Genomic DNA, 17,925 nt, shown 5'->3' on the forward strand with positions numbered 1-17,925 from the left:
CTCCGATGCCCTCAGGAACAGTATGGTCTCTGTGTTACATACACATATGCAGGTAGCTAAGGAGCTGCCTAAAAATGATACCAGAATCATTTTGACAAAATGTAACATAGTAATCTTCATAACAAAAATATCAGAAAGATGTTCATTAACCTTACACATTTCCACGCTTTTACCTGAACAATGCTGAATCCCGACCGGAGAATTATATCTTCAATTTCTTCTGCTTTGTGAATGGCATCTGGTTTAATCAGAGCCAGAGTTCTTTCGACATAAATCTGCGGTTCAGACATGCATATTTCCATGTTTGCGTAAATGCTTTACGACCTGTGATACTGAGGGTGACAAAATAAAATATGTACCTTATAGACATTCAAATTATTTTACTGCTTCAGCCAAAGGATGGTTTAAATCTATGATGGTGTCATGTTTAAAAGATGCCGTGTATAACTTCGAATCCACATAACCACTTTTGGCAGCATCTAGGACTCCAGCTAACTAAGGCCCAACAGAAGTGTTACTAATTATCCCAGAATAATGCTTTTGCTGCAATAACAAGATTAGCACGCAGATTCAAAACATGTGCAAGAAAAACAAATCCTCACTTTAACCTCATTAGCTCTGGCTAACAACAGCTTTGGTATTTGACATGGTTCATGTTAACACCAGGTACAAACATACACAGAGTGGGGTTGTAGGCCAGCATCATTAAGCCATGGGGCACCTGCTTTCAGATACCTTCGACCACTACTTCAGTGCAGTACTTATTTCATTTAGATCAGAAAACGAGGGTACTGCGTAGTTTTACATTTTGCAGTGGCGACTGGCATAGCAGTAAATGCCTGGCATAGAAGCGATCTCTGATAAACTGGGACATATATCCCTCGGACTGGCAGGGCCATACATTCCGCCTTCTCCACTCACACGTTAGCAAACTAAGGGGGAAAACAACAGAAGCATAAACAAATGCAATTGACTTAATTATGTTCTACTCCACATAGCTTACCAATAGTTTTAAACTGCATGAATACTGTTAGAAATGGGGTTTTTGGTTGGCAGTCAGGTTGCCCTCTGTCCAAGCAAGAACCCTCACTCTAGTCAGGGTAAGTCACACACAATCCAAAATCAGCCTGTGCTCACCCTCCGGTAGCTTGGCACGAGCAGTCAGGCTTAACTTAGAAGGCAATGTGTAAAGCATTTGTGCAATAAATCATACAACACCATAGTATAACACCACAAAAATACACCACACAGTGTTTAGAAAAATATAGAATATTTATCTGGGTAATTGTAGGTCAAAACGATCAAAGTTGCAATACGAATTTGTAAAGATATCACTGAAAAGTGATATTAAGTGTCTTTAAGTCTTTAAAAAGCAATAAAGTGTCTTTCAAGCACAGAGTACCTGGTTTCTGGTGGGAAATCTCCTCAGAGGGCCACAGGAGAAGAGATGCGTGGAAAAAGGGGTGTGTGCGTCGATTTCTCCTCAGCACACACAGACTTGCGTCGTTCTTTTCCACGCGGGGAAGTCGGGCGTCGTTTTCCGGCGCGCAGACAGTCTCTTTTTGTGGATCGCGGGGATTACCAGATGTCCCGGGTCTGTGCGTGGATTCTCCTGCTTATTTTCCGGCTGCGCTTCGTTCTGCGGGGCTGCGCGTCGAAGTTTCGATCTCACAGTAGGCGTCGCGTCGATTTCTCCTTGGAAGTCGGGCGGCGTTGTCCTTGCGAGGCCGTGCGTCGAAATTTTGGTCTCACGGCAGGCGTCGCGTCGATTTCTCCTTGGAAGTCGGGCGGCGTTGTCCTTGCGAGGCCGTGCGTCAAAGTTTCGCGCTCACGGTAGGCGTTGCGTCGATTTCTCCTGGGAAGTCGGGCGACTTTGTCCTTGCGAGGTTGTGCGTCGAAGTCTCGATCGTCCCGAGGGCGTCGCGTCGATCAGCGTCGGTGTGCGGCGTTTTTCTCGCCGCGAAACAAGCTGTGCGTCGAAATTTTCGTCGCACAGAGCGTCCAAGTGAAAGGAAGAAGTCTTTTTGGTCCTGAGACTTCAAGGAACAGGAGGCAAGCTCTATCCAAGCCCTTGGAGAGCACTTTCACAGCCAGACAAGAGTTCAGCAAGGCAGCAGGGCAACAGCAAGACAGCAGTCCTTTGTAGAAAGCAGACAGGTGAGTCCTTTGAGCAGCCAGGCAGTTCTTCTTGGCAGGATGTAGTTTCTGGTTCAGGTTTCTTCTCCAGCAAGTGTCTGATGAGGTAGGGCAGAGGCCCTGTTTTATACTAAGTTGTGCCTTTGAAGTGGGGGTGACTTCAAAGAGTGTCTAAGAAATGCACCAAGCCCCCTTTCAGTTCAATCCTGTCTGCCAGAGTCCCAGTAGGGGGTGTGGCAGTCCTTTGTGTGAGGGCAGGCCCTCCACCCTCCCAGCCCAGGAAGACCCATTCAAAATGCAGATGTATGCAAGTGAGGCCGAGTACCCTGTGTTTGGGGTGTGTCTGAGTGAATGCACAAGGAGCTGTCAACTAAACCTAGCCAGACGTGGATTGAAGGGCACAACAAGTTTTTAGTGCAAAGAAATGCTCACTTTCTAAAAGTGGCATTTCTAGAATAGTAATATTAAATCCGACTTCACCAGTCAGCAGGATTTTATATTACCATTCTGGCCATACTAAATATGACCTTCCTGCTCCTTTCAGATCAGCAGCTGCCACTTCAACAGTGTATGAGGGCAGCCCCAATGTTAGCCTATGAAGGGAGCAGGCCTCACAGTAGTGTAAAAACGAATTTAGGAGTTTTACACTACCAGGACATATAACTACACAGGTACATGTCCTGCCTTTTACCTACACAGCACCCTGCTCTAGGGGTTACCTAGGGCACACATTAGGGATGACTTATATGTAGTAAAAGGGGAGTTCTAGGCTTGGCAAGTACTTTTAAATGCCAAGTCGAAGTGGCAGTGAAACTGCACACACAGGCCTTGCAATGGCAGGCCTGAGACAAGGTTAAGGGGCTACTGAGGTGGGTGGCACAACCAGTGCTGCAGGCCCACTAGTAGCATTTAATCTACATGCCCTAGGCACATGTAGTGCACTCTACTAGGGACTTACAGGTAAATTAAATAGTCAATCATGGATAAACCAATCAATAGTACAATTTACACAGAGAGCATATGCACTTTAGCACTGGTTAGCAGTGGTAAAGTGCTCAGAGGTCAAAAGCCAACAACAGGTCAGAAAAAATAGGAGGAAGGAGGCAAAAAGTTTGGGGATGTCCCTGTCAAAAAGCCAGGTCCAACATGACCCCCTACCAGCCTAAAGCCAGGGGAGAACAATCACTATCCTGATGTACTTCCCTGTTTGAGGCGACAGAACAAGGACCCAGGCCCACAACAGCAGGGGCATGCTCCAGTTCTTCGCCTTCCTGACTCCAATTGGATCCCTCTGTCCATACTCTCAGGGCCCACTAAGCCCATCCATGGGGAACCTTTCTCCTTTCCTGCGGATCCCATCTGTGCAGCACCTAACCTTACTTTGCTCACAGATGTATCCCAGGAGCAGGATAGTACCACCAGGACCAACACAGTGGTGTTGCCCATTCTATCCCCGGGGTGTGACACTTGTCCCCTCCCCAGGGATAACTCTGTCCACCCGGACAGCAAGCCACAGTGGTTACTGACAGTTGTCAGGGATGAGAGCCAGGCCCCAGGCCTCTCAAAGCTCTCCCACCACTGTGGCTGTGGAGAGTGGGGGGCGGCAGCCCCAGGTGCTGGGCACCCTTTAACCACTCTCCCTTCCACCAGGTCAGGGATGACAGCCTGAACCTGGTCCTCCCCTCTGGGGCTCTGTACCCTCCCTCCTGGAGCGGTACCCCCAGAGTCCACCATGGTCAGGGTGCTTATAGAAGTCGCCCTGTACCATTCCTACACCAGTGCAGGGCTGTTAACCTGCAACTGGCCCTCCAACCTGGGGTCTGTACCTTCAGGTTGGACTAGGGCCCAGGGTGAGGCTTCCCTCCCCCTGCCCTCCCTTCTGGGGTCCAGCACCCTCCCACTAGGAGTGGCCTCCTCAGAAGACAATAGGGTAGGGGCACTGTTATCAGTAGCCCCTCTCTCCAGGTCCGGGGGACACCCTGAACCTGGTCTTCCAGCCCAGGGTCTGTACCCTCAGACTGGATCACTGCCTGGCAAACCAGGACTTTCTGGGAGGCACACCTACCCCCCACCAGATCAGAGTTTAACCTCTGCACCTGACCATTCAACTCAGTCGCCACCCTGAAGTTGAACAATTGCCTGGCACGCCAGGACTTCCTGGTGGGCACACTGACCCTCCACCAGGTCAGAGTTTAACCTCTGAACTGGGCCATTCAACTCAGAGTCACCACCCTGAAGTTGAACAATCGCCTGGCACGCCAGGACTTCCTGGAGGGCACACTGACCCTCCACCAGGTCAGAGTTTAACCTCTGAACCTGGTTCTCCAACCTAGGGTCACCATCCTGAGGTTGGACAACTGCCTGGTACACCAGGGCTTTCTGGGGGGCACACCTACCCCCCACCAGGTCAGAGGTTAACCTCTGAACCTGGATATCCAACCCAGAGTCACCACCCTGAGGTTGAACCATTGCCTGGCAGGCCAGGACTTTCAGGGAGGCACACCTACCTCCCACCAGGTCAGAGTTTAACCTCTGAGCCTGGTTCTCCAACCCAGGGTCACCACCCTGAGGTTGAACCATTGCCTGGTATACCAGGACTTTCTGGGGGGCACACCTACCCCCCACCAGGTCAGAGTTTGACCTCTGAACCTGGTTAGCCAACCCAGAGTCACCACCCTGAGGTTGGGCAATTGCCTGGCAATCCAGGACTTTCTGGGAGGCACACCTACCTCCCACCAGGTCAGAGTTTAACCTCTGAACCTGGCCATCCAACCCAGAGTCGACACCCTGAGGTTGGACAACTGCCTGGCACGCCAGGACTTTCTGGGGGACACACCTACCCCCCACCAGGTCAGAGTTTAACCTCTGAACCTGATCATCCAACCCAGAGTCAACACCCTGAGGTTGGACAATTGCCTGGCACAGCAGGACTTCTTGGGAGGCACACCTACCTCCCACCCGGTCAGAGTTTGACCTCTTCACCTGGTAAGCCAACCCAGAGTCACCACCCTGAGGTTGAACCATTGCCTGGCATTCCAGGACTTTCTGGGGGGCACATCTACCCCCCACCAGGTCAAAGTTTAACCTCTGAACCCGGTTATCCAACCCAGAGTCACCACCCTGAGGTTGAATCTTTGCCTGGCATGCCAGGACTTCCTGGGGGGCACTCTCACCCCCCACAAGGGACACGCCGTCCCCAAGGGCCACACAAGAGTCTGGTTGGCGCAGGTCTCCCGACCTCTGCCCATCCGGCAGAGTCTGGGTTTCCCCCAAACCAGAAACGGTCTCACCTGGGTCATTCCTGGGGGGCTCTGCTCTCAGAGCTGACCCCTGACTTTCAAGATCCTCCACTGGGGTCTGCCACCCCCTCTCAACCCTATGTCTGGACTTCTGCACCCCCTCACTAGGAGTGGTACTGCCAGACACCAGAACTGTTGGGATGCTGTCTACAGTCATCCCCCCAAGTTCTTCTGACACTGCGGGGCTTCCCTCAAAAGGTGGCCCTACGGTACAGGTTAGGCTCTGAGACCTACCTGGGACACTACAATCCTCTCCCACCTCACTTGGTCGGGAACCACCTAGACCACTCCCTTCAGGAGCACCCCCACATGCCTCTTCAGACTCTCTGGTACTCACCCAAAAGTCTGCCTCCACTGTAAGTTCCCTGGGGTCAGAGAACTCACACTCCACCTGGTGTTGGCGTAGCTCTGGAAAATAAGGACCAGACATATGCTCTCCAGCAATTACATCACTCTGCCCTTCACATGTATTAACCACAGTACCCTTCACCCAACCACCCAGTAACTCAGCCTTGGAAAAGCACTCTATGTCACCCTCTTGAGACTGGTGAGACAGTATCTGCCTGTCCCTGACACTCAACCCATACTCTTCTGGGATGTCTCTACACTCTATATGCAGGACGTCCACCAGGGGGGAACCCTTTTCTCTGTCACTCTCTGCTAGAGTCAGTAAAGTGTCCCTCCCCACAGTAGGAATATGACTCCCTGTGCCAGTTCCCCAATCCTTCTCAGGGACCCTGTGCATAACGGGAACTACCTCATACTCTTGAACCACCTGGGGTGTGTCAACTCCCTTCTTCAAGTTGGGCACCACATCTCTGGGCTTGTGCCCTTCTTCAGCAGTACTGGATGCAAGATTTTTGCTGCCACCATCTGAACTGGACTCAGCCCTTCCGGCCTCCAGTTTCAGCTCTTTACAGCTCAGCTCCTGAGCTACAATCTTTTCTTCTTCCAGGGCTAAGAGACTTGTTGCCTCAGCCCTTTCAAGAAACTCATCTAGTTCTTCCACCCACCGCTCTCGAGCTCGGAGCCATTCTGCTCTCACTGGATCTCTTTCCTCATCTGAGTCGTCATCCTCCTCATTTGAGTAGTCCCCCTCCTCATCTGAGGGGTATTTAGTCATTTGGTTTTTTTCTGCCTCTCTCTCTGCCCAGACTACGTAGGCATGTAGCATTTCCATCTTAGTAGATTTCCTTGATACAGGAAGGCCCCATTTTCTGCAAAGCCTCCTTAAGTCAGCCTTAGTGAGGTGGTCAGTAGGCACAAAGAGTGAGTAGGTAAGCAATCTCATTGCTGACAAGGTCTTACCGGCAAAAACCAAAATCCAAAGTCCAAAATATCAATAGTATATCCAGGAGGACATCAGAGAACCAAAAGCAAAAAAAAAGATGAAAGATCAAGTTGACCTTCAACTGTGGGTAGGTAGTGAAATACTTAGCTACTGTATGTCACTGCACAAACACAAGTCCTATCCTCACCGCTGATCACCAATGTTAGAAATGGGGTTTTTGGTTGGCAGTCAGGTTGCCCTCTGTCCAAGCAAGAACCCTCACTCTAGTCAGGGTAAGTCACACACAATCCAAAATCAGCCTGTGCTCACCCTCCGGTAGCTTGGCACGAGCAGTCAGGCTTAACTTAGAAGGCAATGTGTAAAGCATTTGTGCAATAAATCATACAACACCATAGTATAACACCACAAAAATACACCACACAGTGTTTAGAAAAATATAGAATGTTTATCTGGGTAATTGTAGGTCAAAACGATCAAAGTTGCAATACGAATTTGTAAAGATATCACTGAAAAGTGATATTAAGTGTCTTTAAGTCTTTAAAAAGCAATAAAGTGTCTTTCAAGCACAGAGTACCTGGTTTCTGGTGGGAAATCTCCTCAGAGGGCCACAGGAGAAGAGATGCGTGGAAAAAGGGGTGTGTGCGTCGATTTCTCCTCAGCACACACAGACTTGCGTCGTTCTTTTCCACGCGGGGAAGTCGGGCGTCGTTTTCCGGCGCGCAGACAGTCTCTTTTTGTGGATCGCGGGGATTACCAGATGTCCCGGGTCTGTGCGTGGATTCTCCTGCTTATTTTCCGGCTGCGCGTCGTTCTGCGGGGCTGCGCGTCGAAGTTTCGATCTCACGGTAGGCGTCGCGTCGATTTCTCCTTGGAAGTCGGGCGGCGTTGTCCTTGCGAGGCCGTGCGTCGAAATTTTGGTCTCACGGCAGGCGTCGCGTCGATTTCTCCTTGGAAGTCGGGCGGCGTTGTCCTTGCGAGGCCGTGCGTCAAAGTTTCGCGCTCACTGTAGGCGTCGCGTCGATTTCTCCTGGGAAGTCGGGCGGCTTTGTCCTTGCAAGGTTGTGCGTCGAAGTCTCGATCGTCCCGAGGGCGTCGCGTCGATCAGCGTCGGTGTGCGGCGTTTTTCTCGCCGCGAAACAAGCTGTGCGTCGAAATTTTCGGCGCACAGAGCGTCCAAGTGAAAGGAAGAAGTCTTTTTGGTCCTGAGACTTCAAGGAACAGGAGGCAAGCTCTATCCAAGCCCTTGGAGAGCACTTTCACAGCCAGACAAGAGTTCAGCAAGGCAGCAGGGCAACAGCAAGACAGCAGTCCTTTGTAGAAAGCAGACAGGTGAGTCCTTTGAGCAGCCAGGCAGTTCTTCTTGGCAGGATGTAGTTTCTGGTTCAGGTTTCTTCTCCAGCAAGTGTCTGATGAGGTAGGGCAGAGGCCCTGTTTTATACTAAGTTGTGCCTTTGAAGTGGGGGTGACTTCAAAGAGTGTCTAAGAAATGCACCAAGCCCCCTTTCAGTTCAATCCTGTCTGCCAGAGTCCCAGTAGGGGGTGTGGCAGTCCTTTGTGTGAGGGCAGGCCCTCCACCCTCCCAGCCCAGGAAGACCCATTCAAAATGCAGATGTATGCAAGTGAGGCTGAGTACCCTGTGTTTGGGGTGTGTCTGAGTGAATGCACAAGGAGCTGTCAACTAAACCTAGCCAGACGTGGATTGAAGGGCACAACAAGTTTTTAGTGCAAAGAAATGCTCACTTTCTAAAAGTGGCATTTCTAGAATAGTAATATTAAATCCGACTTCACCAGTCAGCAGGATTTTATATTACCATTCTGGCCATACTAAATATGACCTTCCTGCTCCTTTCAGATCAGCAGCTGCCACTTCAACAGTGTATGAGGGCAGCCCCAATGTTAGCCTATGAAGGGAGCAGGCCTCACAGTAGTGTAAAAACGAATTTAGGAGTTTTACACTACCAGGACATATAACTACACAGGTACATGTCCTGCCTTTTACCTACACAGCACCCTGCTCTAGGGGTTACCTAGGGCACACATTAGGGATGACTTATATGTAGAAAAAGGGGAGTTCTAGGCTTGGCAAGTACTTTTAAATGCCAAGTCGAAGTGGCAGTGAAACTGCACACACAGGCCTTGCAATGGCAGGCCTGAGACAAGGTTAAGGGGCTACTGAGGTGGGTGGCACAACCAGTGCTGCAGGCCCACTAGTAGCATTTAATCTACATGCCCTAGGCACATGTAGTGCACTCTACTAGGGACTTACAGGTAAATTAAATAGTCAATCATGGATAAACCAATCAATAGTACAATTTACACAGAGAGCATATGCACTTTAGCACTGGTTAGCAGTGCTAAAGTGCTCAGAGGTCAAAAGCCAACAACAACAGGTCAGAAAAAATAGGAGGAAGGAGGCAAAAAGTTTGGGGATGTCCCTGTCAAAAAGCCAGGTCCAACAAATACTTACTCCAAACTTACGCGTTGCCCTAGCTATTTTCCTTCATTGATGATCTTTGATTAATGTACGGAAACAAGTTTTGTTAAAAGCAGCCACACACAAAATGGAACCATTATTCTCTTAATCTGTGTTGGCGCGTGGGTGTGGAAACATAACCGACATTTTGGTATGGCATCGGTTCATACTTCCACCATAAAATGAAGCTATTGTCTTAAGATGCACATCCACTTTAAAAATAGTTATGAATTCATAGATATTTGCTTAACATTAAGATTGCTTACCCACACTGAAGTCAAATTGAGCAGGGATAGCTCTAGATATTGAGCACATTGAGAGCCGTGTTTCACCAGCCACTTGTTAAGGCATGGAAATCTCAGGGAAGTAGCTCAAAGAAAAGAAACGTTTTCCGGTAACCCATACATGCACAAAGACCAGGCATATGATGAAAAGCTGAACATTAAAGTTCTTATTGCAAGTGCATATTGGCCTTCATTTAAGTTTGGGGCTAGTAGTCGCAGGCTAAAAAAAAGTTTAGATAGTACTTGTGTTGATTCGAATCAGACTAGGCAAGCCACAGAGTTTGGGCTCCAGTTGGCAAATGACAGCATAAGCATTTGCAATGCAATAGGTCTCACATTTGCTTGAGTTATAGCTGTTGGCGGTGTAAATGCATAACTGGACTTTTCTTGCCATATAAATTGATCAACCCTGTCGCACAATTGGTCCTCTCTGCCACAAAATTCAACTGGCCCTGTATATAACTAAATCACTTCCATTTACCTTCTTCCTCTATATGCAGCAACAACGAAAATAGTCATTATTTTATTGTTTTGTATTATTATTTTGGGATCCCACCAATCTAGTGTGGGGACCCAAAGATTACCTAGATAGAATGCTCAGAACGGCCCCTAAAAGACACCTTAATAAAAATAGCACTTGTAAAAAACAGAATCATGTACCATATAGTCAGCCCCTAGAGGGCACAACGACATGAAAACAGAATGGCAGAAAATAATAGTGTATCCATATATGTGGCCCCTAGATGACATAGGGGGTCATTACTACCTCGGCGGTCTTTTCAAAAGACCGCCGAGGCCGCGGGAGACAGAATACCGCCATTGCCGGCGGTATTCATGTCTCCCTATTATGACATTTCCGCTGGGCCAGCGGACGGTAACAGTGTTACCGTCCGCTGGCCCAGCGAAAATGTCACATCAACATTGCAGCCGGCTCGTAATAGAGCCGGCGGCAATGCTGATGTGCAGCGGGTGCAGTAGCACCCGTCGCGCATTTCACTGCCCGAAATTCGGGCAGTGAAATGCGCGATGGGGCTATGCCTGGGGGCCCCTGCACTGCCCATGCCAAGTGCATGGGCAGTGCAGGGGCCCCCAGGGGCACCCCAAGTCCCCTTACCGCCGGCCTTTCCATGGCGGTGTGTACCACCATGGACAGGCCGGCGGTCGTGCTTGCTCCGCTGCCCTGGGGATTATGACCACCAGGCGGAATCCTGGCGGTAAAGTGGAGGGGCCGGCGGTATGGCCGTGGCTTTTCCGCCACGGTCATAATAGCTGTTACCGCCAACATACCGCCGGCCACCAGGGTCGTAATGACCCCCATAGTGGCTTACATTTTGAGGCCTAGCAGGCCTACTGCAATACTATTACAAAGAAGGCCCTTAAAAGATAAACTACTTCCAGCTGTAAAACAAACATTCCAGCCATGAGAGAACTTGCAAAGACATTGAATGGTGGGAGAGGTTACTATTTTGGGGTTCCTCCAACCTAGTATGGGGACCCAGAGATGACCTGGACAGAATGAGCATGTTGTACTGAACGTTTTGAACGATATGAAAACAGAATGTCAGAAAGTAATGCAGTGTAATATTATATATATATATATATATATATATATATATATATATATATATATATATATATATATATATATATATATATACATATATACACACACACACACACATATTCTTTGTAGCCCCTAGAGGGTGTAGTGCCTTACACATTGAGGCCTAGCAGGCACACTACAATACTATTACAAAGAAGAATACAAACTACTCCCAGCTATGAAACAAACGTTCCAGGCATGAGAGAGCTTTAAAAGACATTAAATGGTTAGACAGAACACTATTTTGGGGTCCTCCAAACCTAGTGTGGGGACCCAGAGATGACTTGGACAGAAAGAGTGCATCATGCTGAATGTTTTGATGGTGGTCCTGTTGTGCTAAGACAACCACAGGCTGAGCTATGGGCAAAACTGTTTTGAAAAAGAAATGCCCGCAAAGCATTATGGAGCGATTTTCCAGAGTGCAGTGAATATCATAGTAGTGGTTTTCCTGCTGTGCTGGGAGAGCCCCATTGATGTTTTCTGTTGTTTTTACTGTTGTAACTGCTCCAGTTTGCATATTTGCAATTGCTAAACTTCTAAGTGGTGGTCATGTAAAACCGCTCCTTTTATCAACTTCGTACTATACTAAACTTCACTTTTATGTAAAGTGTGCCTCCGATCGAGTTCGCGCTATATGAAACTTTGTGTACTGCTCAGACAGATCAACAACCACGAGGGGAAAAACACAAACCAACTGCCCTTGCCATTGTAAGAGCCCGGCCAGACTTACCGTTGTAGCAGAGAATGCTAATGTTGTTGTCCATCTTGTCCAGGTACTGGTAGTTCAACAGGTTCATCTTAATAAACAGCACTAATCAGACAAGCAGAGAAGCCAAGCTTGTGTGCTTTCACCCAGAGGATGAGAGCGGAAGGCACCTAGCGACGAGCGCCAGGCTTGGTTCAGCAACCTAGTAGGGAGAGGCCGGCCTCCGACTACAGGCACAAAAGTGACGCACAAATAAACTTGAGCCAACAACAGCGAAGAAAAACCCTTCAAGGGTTTCAGGTAAAGGGGGCTGTCAAACAAATTTTGTTTATGACGACGATACAAGTTACAAGGTTACTAGAACCCTTAAATCGTGTTTTTAAAAAAAAACATTTTTTAAAGCGAGCAAAGATTTGAGAGGACAAAGGAAGGGTAGTTGTCCTTGCAGCCCAATGCAAGTTAACTGCTGAGATGAAGGCTATGCTAGGTATGGCTCCTATGTGAGGCAGCTTCCTTTTGGAGGGGTTGAGTGGAGTGCACCTCCACACTGTATCCCTGGAGCACCTCAAATGTCAGGGTTATTTTTTGCACAGGATCAGCCTCACGACTTAGGGCCAGATTTATACTTTTTCACACAAAACTGCATTAGCGCAGTTTTGCGTGAAAAAGTATAGCGCCGGCTAGCGCCATTCCAAGATGTCAGCCGGGCGCCATATTTATGGAATGGCGCTAATGCCTTGTTAGCGTCCATGGAAAGGACGCTAACTGGGCGGGGAAGGTGTAGGGGAAACCGGGGCTTGTGCGCCGAATTATGGCGTTAGACTGTTTAGAGGTAGAAATATGCCTCTAAGAAGTGTAGCGCCATTTTCTGGCGCACAATCCCCATGGACATGGCTCCTGTCTGATAAAGACAGGAGCCATGCCCACCCTCCCAATGGCCATGCCCAGGGGATGAATGTCCCCTGGGCATGGCCATTGGGGCCGGCGCCGTGCAGGGGGCCCCCAAGACAGGGCCCAGAGTGGGGGAAAAAAAATACTTACCTGGGATGGGTCCCGCATCCTATGGTGTGCCTCTGGTGTGGGTGTCCCTGGGGCCAGGGAAGGGCACCTGTCGGCACTTTCCATGGTCCCCTTACGCCTGCCCATACCCAGGCGTTAAATAATGGCGCTAAGCATGCTTAGCGCCATTATTTAAGGCCCCTATACCCCTGTTTTCTATTTTAGCACAGGGATAAATATATGGAGCAAAGGCCATATCGTCCTTTTCTGGACAGGAAAGCCTACCTTGTAACTCATTGACGCAAGGTAGGTTTTAAAGTCCAGAAAATGACGTTAACTCCATAACCAAAGTATAGATATGAAGTTAAGTCTGCGCTGAATTAGCGTAAAAAAATAATGATGCTACTTTAGCGCAAACCGAGTATAAATATGGGCCTTAGTGTGTTTGAAAGGAAGAGAGGGCAGAGGGGGTGGGGAGCTGGTACAGAAGGGGCCATGTCAGAGCCTGAAAGTAAGCGGTGCTGGCAGAGAAGAGCTGAGAAGCAGAACCAAAGAGCCAGAGAAGCGTCTGAAAGCTAATTAGCTAATTTGTAGTACAGATTATAAATTGTTTCGTTCTGAAACCTTTTTATGCTGGTTACAATAAAACAATCAGTTGCTCTATGTTCTAACACTCTAGCTAGATGTGGTGTAACATACAGAGACTTGGGAACCGGGTTTGAGTCTTGGCATCAACTCTACAAAATACATGCTAATCATAACAAATAAAATTAAACAGGTAATAAAATTAATTAAACAATGGGATGACATTAAACTTTCTATGCATACGAAACCTGAAGTAAAAGCAGTCACTCTACAACTGTGAATGCCAAAAAGAACACGAGCCGAGGCAGGAAGCAATCAAAAAAATATATATATATATTTTTTAAAGTGTACCCACAACCAGTAAATAAACAGTTCAAGCGTAAGGAAAATGCATTTGGCCAGTGCTCCTCAACCAGGAACCGAAGTGATGTATCTGCTGTAGGAACCCGTTAGGAGGCAGCCAAGAAGAGCAGCACTTCAGTTAGCCTATGGTAAGCAACAGGCGGGATCAAAGTCCTTTAACTGAATACAGCATGTCTTGTAGAAAGCGCATGTGCGCTGCCTAGGCTTGACCTAAAAAGAGGAGGCAATAGAAGCTCCACAGTGTTGAGGGGAAAACCTGCACTTTCAATGGAAAGGATGCAGAATTCTTCTCCCACACACCACGAAACTCCAGTACTGGGTGAGAAGCCAATTACGAAGGCACAGGCAGGCAGTCTGAAGTGAAATCACAAGCTTGTGCATTCAAGAGGACATTTAATCCTTTATAACATCTTCAGACTGAATAAATGTGAAAGGTGCTTTCAAACTATCGGTATTTTTAAGAGTTAATTTTCAGAACATGGAGGAATACACTGCCCTATTTTCAGAGGTGTTACTTGTTTCTTGCTGCACTATAGAATTAAAATCAGATACTCATTATTATTCCTTTTACGCTCTCACTATACCGTTTTACGTTTAACAAATTCCACGGACATGAAGATTTTTAAACAATAAATTATACAATATGTCATTTTGTAAACAAACAGAACTCCAAGCACAGAAACATCAGTCTGCTCCCCGGTGCTTTATGAACATCTTTACAGCAAATTTGTGGAAATAATGTATGTAAGCATTCATCACAAATTTCATTTTTATTAAAGATTACAAACTGTAGCCCAGGATCGAATGAGCTCACATTTCATTCAGCTATATAAGGGGTACACTTACACTTGTATTATTAAAAAAGAAAGAAACAGCAAAAGGCAAACAGTGTGGACCTCTGCAATACTGGGGAGCAAACTTTAAAGGCAGGCGTGGGGTTCATTAGCCTGCTCAACAGCTGAGAGGCTGTGTTTATGTCTATGGGGGTAAGGTGCTGCCAGGCTGCACTATTAAGAGCACACATCAAACTGCCTCTACAGATCATGTTAACACCACCTATACACGGCCTGGAGCAACTGGGCAAAGGGGAAGAGAAGCACACAAGAGAGACAGCTGGAAAACACATTGGCTGAGGCTTTCGGCATCAAGCGAGTGACGGCCGGAGGCTGTTCCTTTCGCACTAAGGCCCCTGCTGCTTGGAATTCAATACCTTTTTACATCAAGTACACTGAGAATCACCTGCATTTTAGGAAGATCTTAAAACCTTGGCTTTATTCTATCTAGCACGTTGCAGGGAACTTATTTTTCACTTTTAGCAGTAGAAAGTTCCAACCACTGTTTCAGGCTTAGCGCTGGAAAGCCCCGTTGCTGGAGCAGCCATGCGCTTTACAAATCCCTTAACATAGTATAAAATGTTCACTCTTGTGAGTTACTTAAGCATAAAGAAAGAAAACGTAGTTCCCTAATTGTGAGCAGTGGAATATCACAAGTAAAAAGACTATGCTCCGTAGGATGGATAATCACAAGATGAACAAGGCAAGCCAGTTGAAAAACAAAAACAGGCAAATGAGAGTGAGGATGCAGCCAATCAGTGGTAAGCAATATAGTGGCTTTAAGCCCACTGTAAAATACTGGTAGTTGACAGTAGGCCTCTTACAACCAGACAGCTTCTGCTGTCTGGTAGGCTTGACCTGAAAATCACAAAATGTTGAAATTGTTGCATACTTCTCCTCAGTTCAAATTGAAAGAATAGCATTGGCCAATCAGAGCAAAAGCAATCCAGAATGAGCCCCTGATGATGATCAATCACATAAAATCCATGGAAAAATCAAGCAACAAGCATTGACAAAGACAATACATCTGGCCCTTGCTAACTATTGACTTTGCCAATGCCTTTTTGCGATGTTCTACAGCATCAGGCATTTCCCTGAGATTGTGCAGCATCATAAAATAAAGAAATAAAGCACATTGATGCAACCGCTGCTGCATGATGACGCATGTGTGAGTATGCATCAGAACTAATGTGTTCGCAAGCGAATTATGCAGGCGCCACTTGCTGTAATTTTATATTTACTAATTCAAGATGGCAGGTGTCACTTAGATCATTATGTATTAAAAATAAAATTTTGTTTAGCTGCAAAAGCTCAAATTAAAGTAAGGACTGCAGGGTGTAAAGGAGTAGCCAGTGGGGGAAACCAAAAGGGGGCAAGAAGGAAAAAGGAGAAGCACACATGGAGAGAAGAGCAGAGTGTGCAGGGAAAAGGAGACCACAAAGCGCATGGGTGGGGGACAAGCATGTGAAAGTGGCAGGAAACACTGGGAGCTGGGAAGAAGCATGAGGATGAGAATAGCGCAAGGTGCAGGGGAGAGATACGCATGAGAGAAACAAGGAATGCGGGTGGGCATTTGGAGGGCGTATGCGCTGAAGACAAGGAGAGACCTATAAAACACATGCACTCTCATGGAGTTCTTCAACAGGAAGAAAAAATGTTCACTTAAAGTGGGCAATGGAAGGACAGAAGCCAGCTAATTAGAGTAAAGAGGTTATGCTCCGGTGGAGGGACAAACACAAGTGGGACTAACCGGGTCAAGCAAAGCCACTGAGTAGGAAGAAGTAAATAAGATTGATAATAAAGCCAACCAATGGTACAATGATATGCAACGGGAGGGCTCTGAGCCCCTGTAATTTCTTGGAACGAGGGAAGCATACAGTAGGTCTTTTGAGAACAGACAGGTGGTCTGGTAGGTTTCCTTAAAAATGGGCAACATACAGTCAAAAGGCAAACTAAGTAAAAACGTGATTTTTAATACTTTAAAACAGACAGTGTCCCTCAGACATGATATAGCAGAAGTGTATAAACCAATCAGGGAACTAATTGCATTGTCTGGTAGAGATGGTACATGAGCCAGAGACGTTTCAAGAGATGGGCAAAGTGGGTTCTGGTCCAAGGCCCCCTTCCTGATAGAGCCAGCTCTACTCTGCTGTCTTGCCCTCGTGACCTTGAGTAATTCTTACATGGATTGTTTTCAATACCGTTCTCTTTTCAATTAGTTTTAATGTTGGTGATGTGTGAGAGCCTGTTATAGACATTTTTGAGAGAAAATGTGTGTGTATGTTTCATCGAACATCAATAAAAAGGTTTTTAGATCACAGTAAAACCTCATATGAGGAAAGGAAGGGTGTCACAGAGATTATTCGCAGTATTATTAGTGAGCTGCTGCTCTGTCATAATATTGAAAAAACACTTATCTATCCCTGATTATTAAATGCAAACATTTAGAATTTGGACATCTGTGCACTGTCGGTCACCTGGCCAAAGAGGGCGTGAACGAGCTGAAAATGAATCATTCATTTAAAGCTGTTCCAAACAGGTGCCCTCAAAATACATTTGTCTCAGGGCGCGCAAAATCATTAAGATGACCCTGCATGAGCACTGTTTATTATGCGGATGAATGTAGACACGTCTTTGGGCTGACGTCTTAGCTGCTGAGGGAGAAAATAAATGGGGTGCAAGATAGACTCTCTGGCTAGTGAATGCGGGGGATATGAATATCAACCGTGGAGACGTGGAAATGAAGAAGCACTTTCGGGGACTAAAGTGTCACTACCACGAATCCTATTGCGTAAGTAACGTAAGAGCAATGCATTTTGAGAAAGATGGGTCATGTATGTTTTGCGATAGAGCGATCGCTGACAATGGAGAAGGCATAGGAGTCTACTAAACATTAAAGGAATAATACGCGAATTCAATGGCTCGTGTCCTTTCCGATGAATGTGCTAATGCTTACCCTCCCGTCCTTCCTGACCCCAATCAGGTCTCCCTGATTACTGGTAGATACACACCTCTCTTTCGTTGCTGTTTCTTTCAACTTTCTTCAGGCTCGGCTTCTCCGCGTCCGTTGCTAGGAAACAAAGGAAGGGAACTAGACAGAGCCTCCCTCTGCGTCGTGCGCGGAAGCTCTGAGTTACTGCCTGAGACTATCCCGAACACTAGAGCGCTCACCTAAAATGGTTCTTTTTTTATGTGTACCAAAAACCACACCGCAACCAATAGGAGCCACTTCACAAAGCATTACCCGCCCCTTGTGGAAGCGGATTGGATAGGAAAGGTCTGACTGCAACCGCTATGGCCGCTGCAGCGCCGTCTATCTTGTAACCAGACACAAGTGAAGTTGAAGTCCAAGC

The 17,925-nt window shown here is 47.2% G+C and overlaps 1 protein-coding gene across 1 annotated transcript in view; it reads right to left on the reverse strand.

The window, feature by feature from the left end:
- NME5 (NME/NM23 family member 5) overlaps nucleotides 1-17,719 on the reverse strand; it is a 75,813-nt gene extending 58,094 nt beyond the window's left edge. The window contains exons 1-2 of the mRNA XM_069202009.1: nucleotides 17,584-17,719; nucleotides 174-332 (exon numbers count right to left, since the gene is read on the reverse strand). Coding sequence (XP_069058110.1) covers nucleotides 174-302 — 129 coding nt within the window. The 5' untranslated portion in view covers nucleotides 303-332; nucleotides 17,584-17,719. The remainder of the gene's footprint in view (nucleotides 1-173; nucleotides 333-17,583) is intronic.
- Between the last annotated feature and the right edge of the window lie 206 nt (nucleotides 17,720-17,925).

This window comes from Pleurodeles waltl, chromosome 7, assembly GCF_031143425.1.
Source record: "Pleurodeles waltl isolate 20211129_DDA chromosome 7, aPleWal1.hap1.20221129, whole genome shotgun sequence".
NCBI classification, from domain to species: domain Eukaryota; kingdom Metazoa; phylum Chordata; class Amphibia; order Caudata; family Salamandridae; genus Pleurodeles; species Pleurodeles waltl.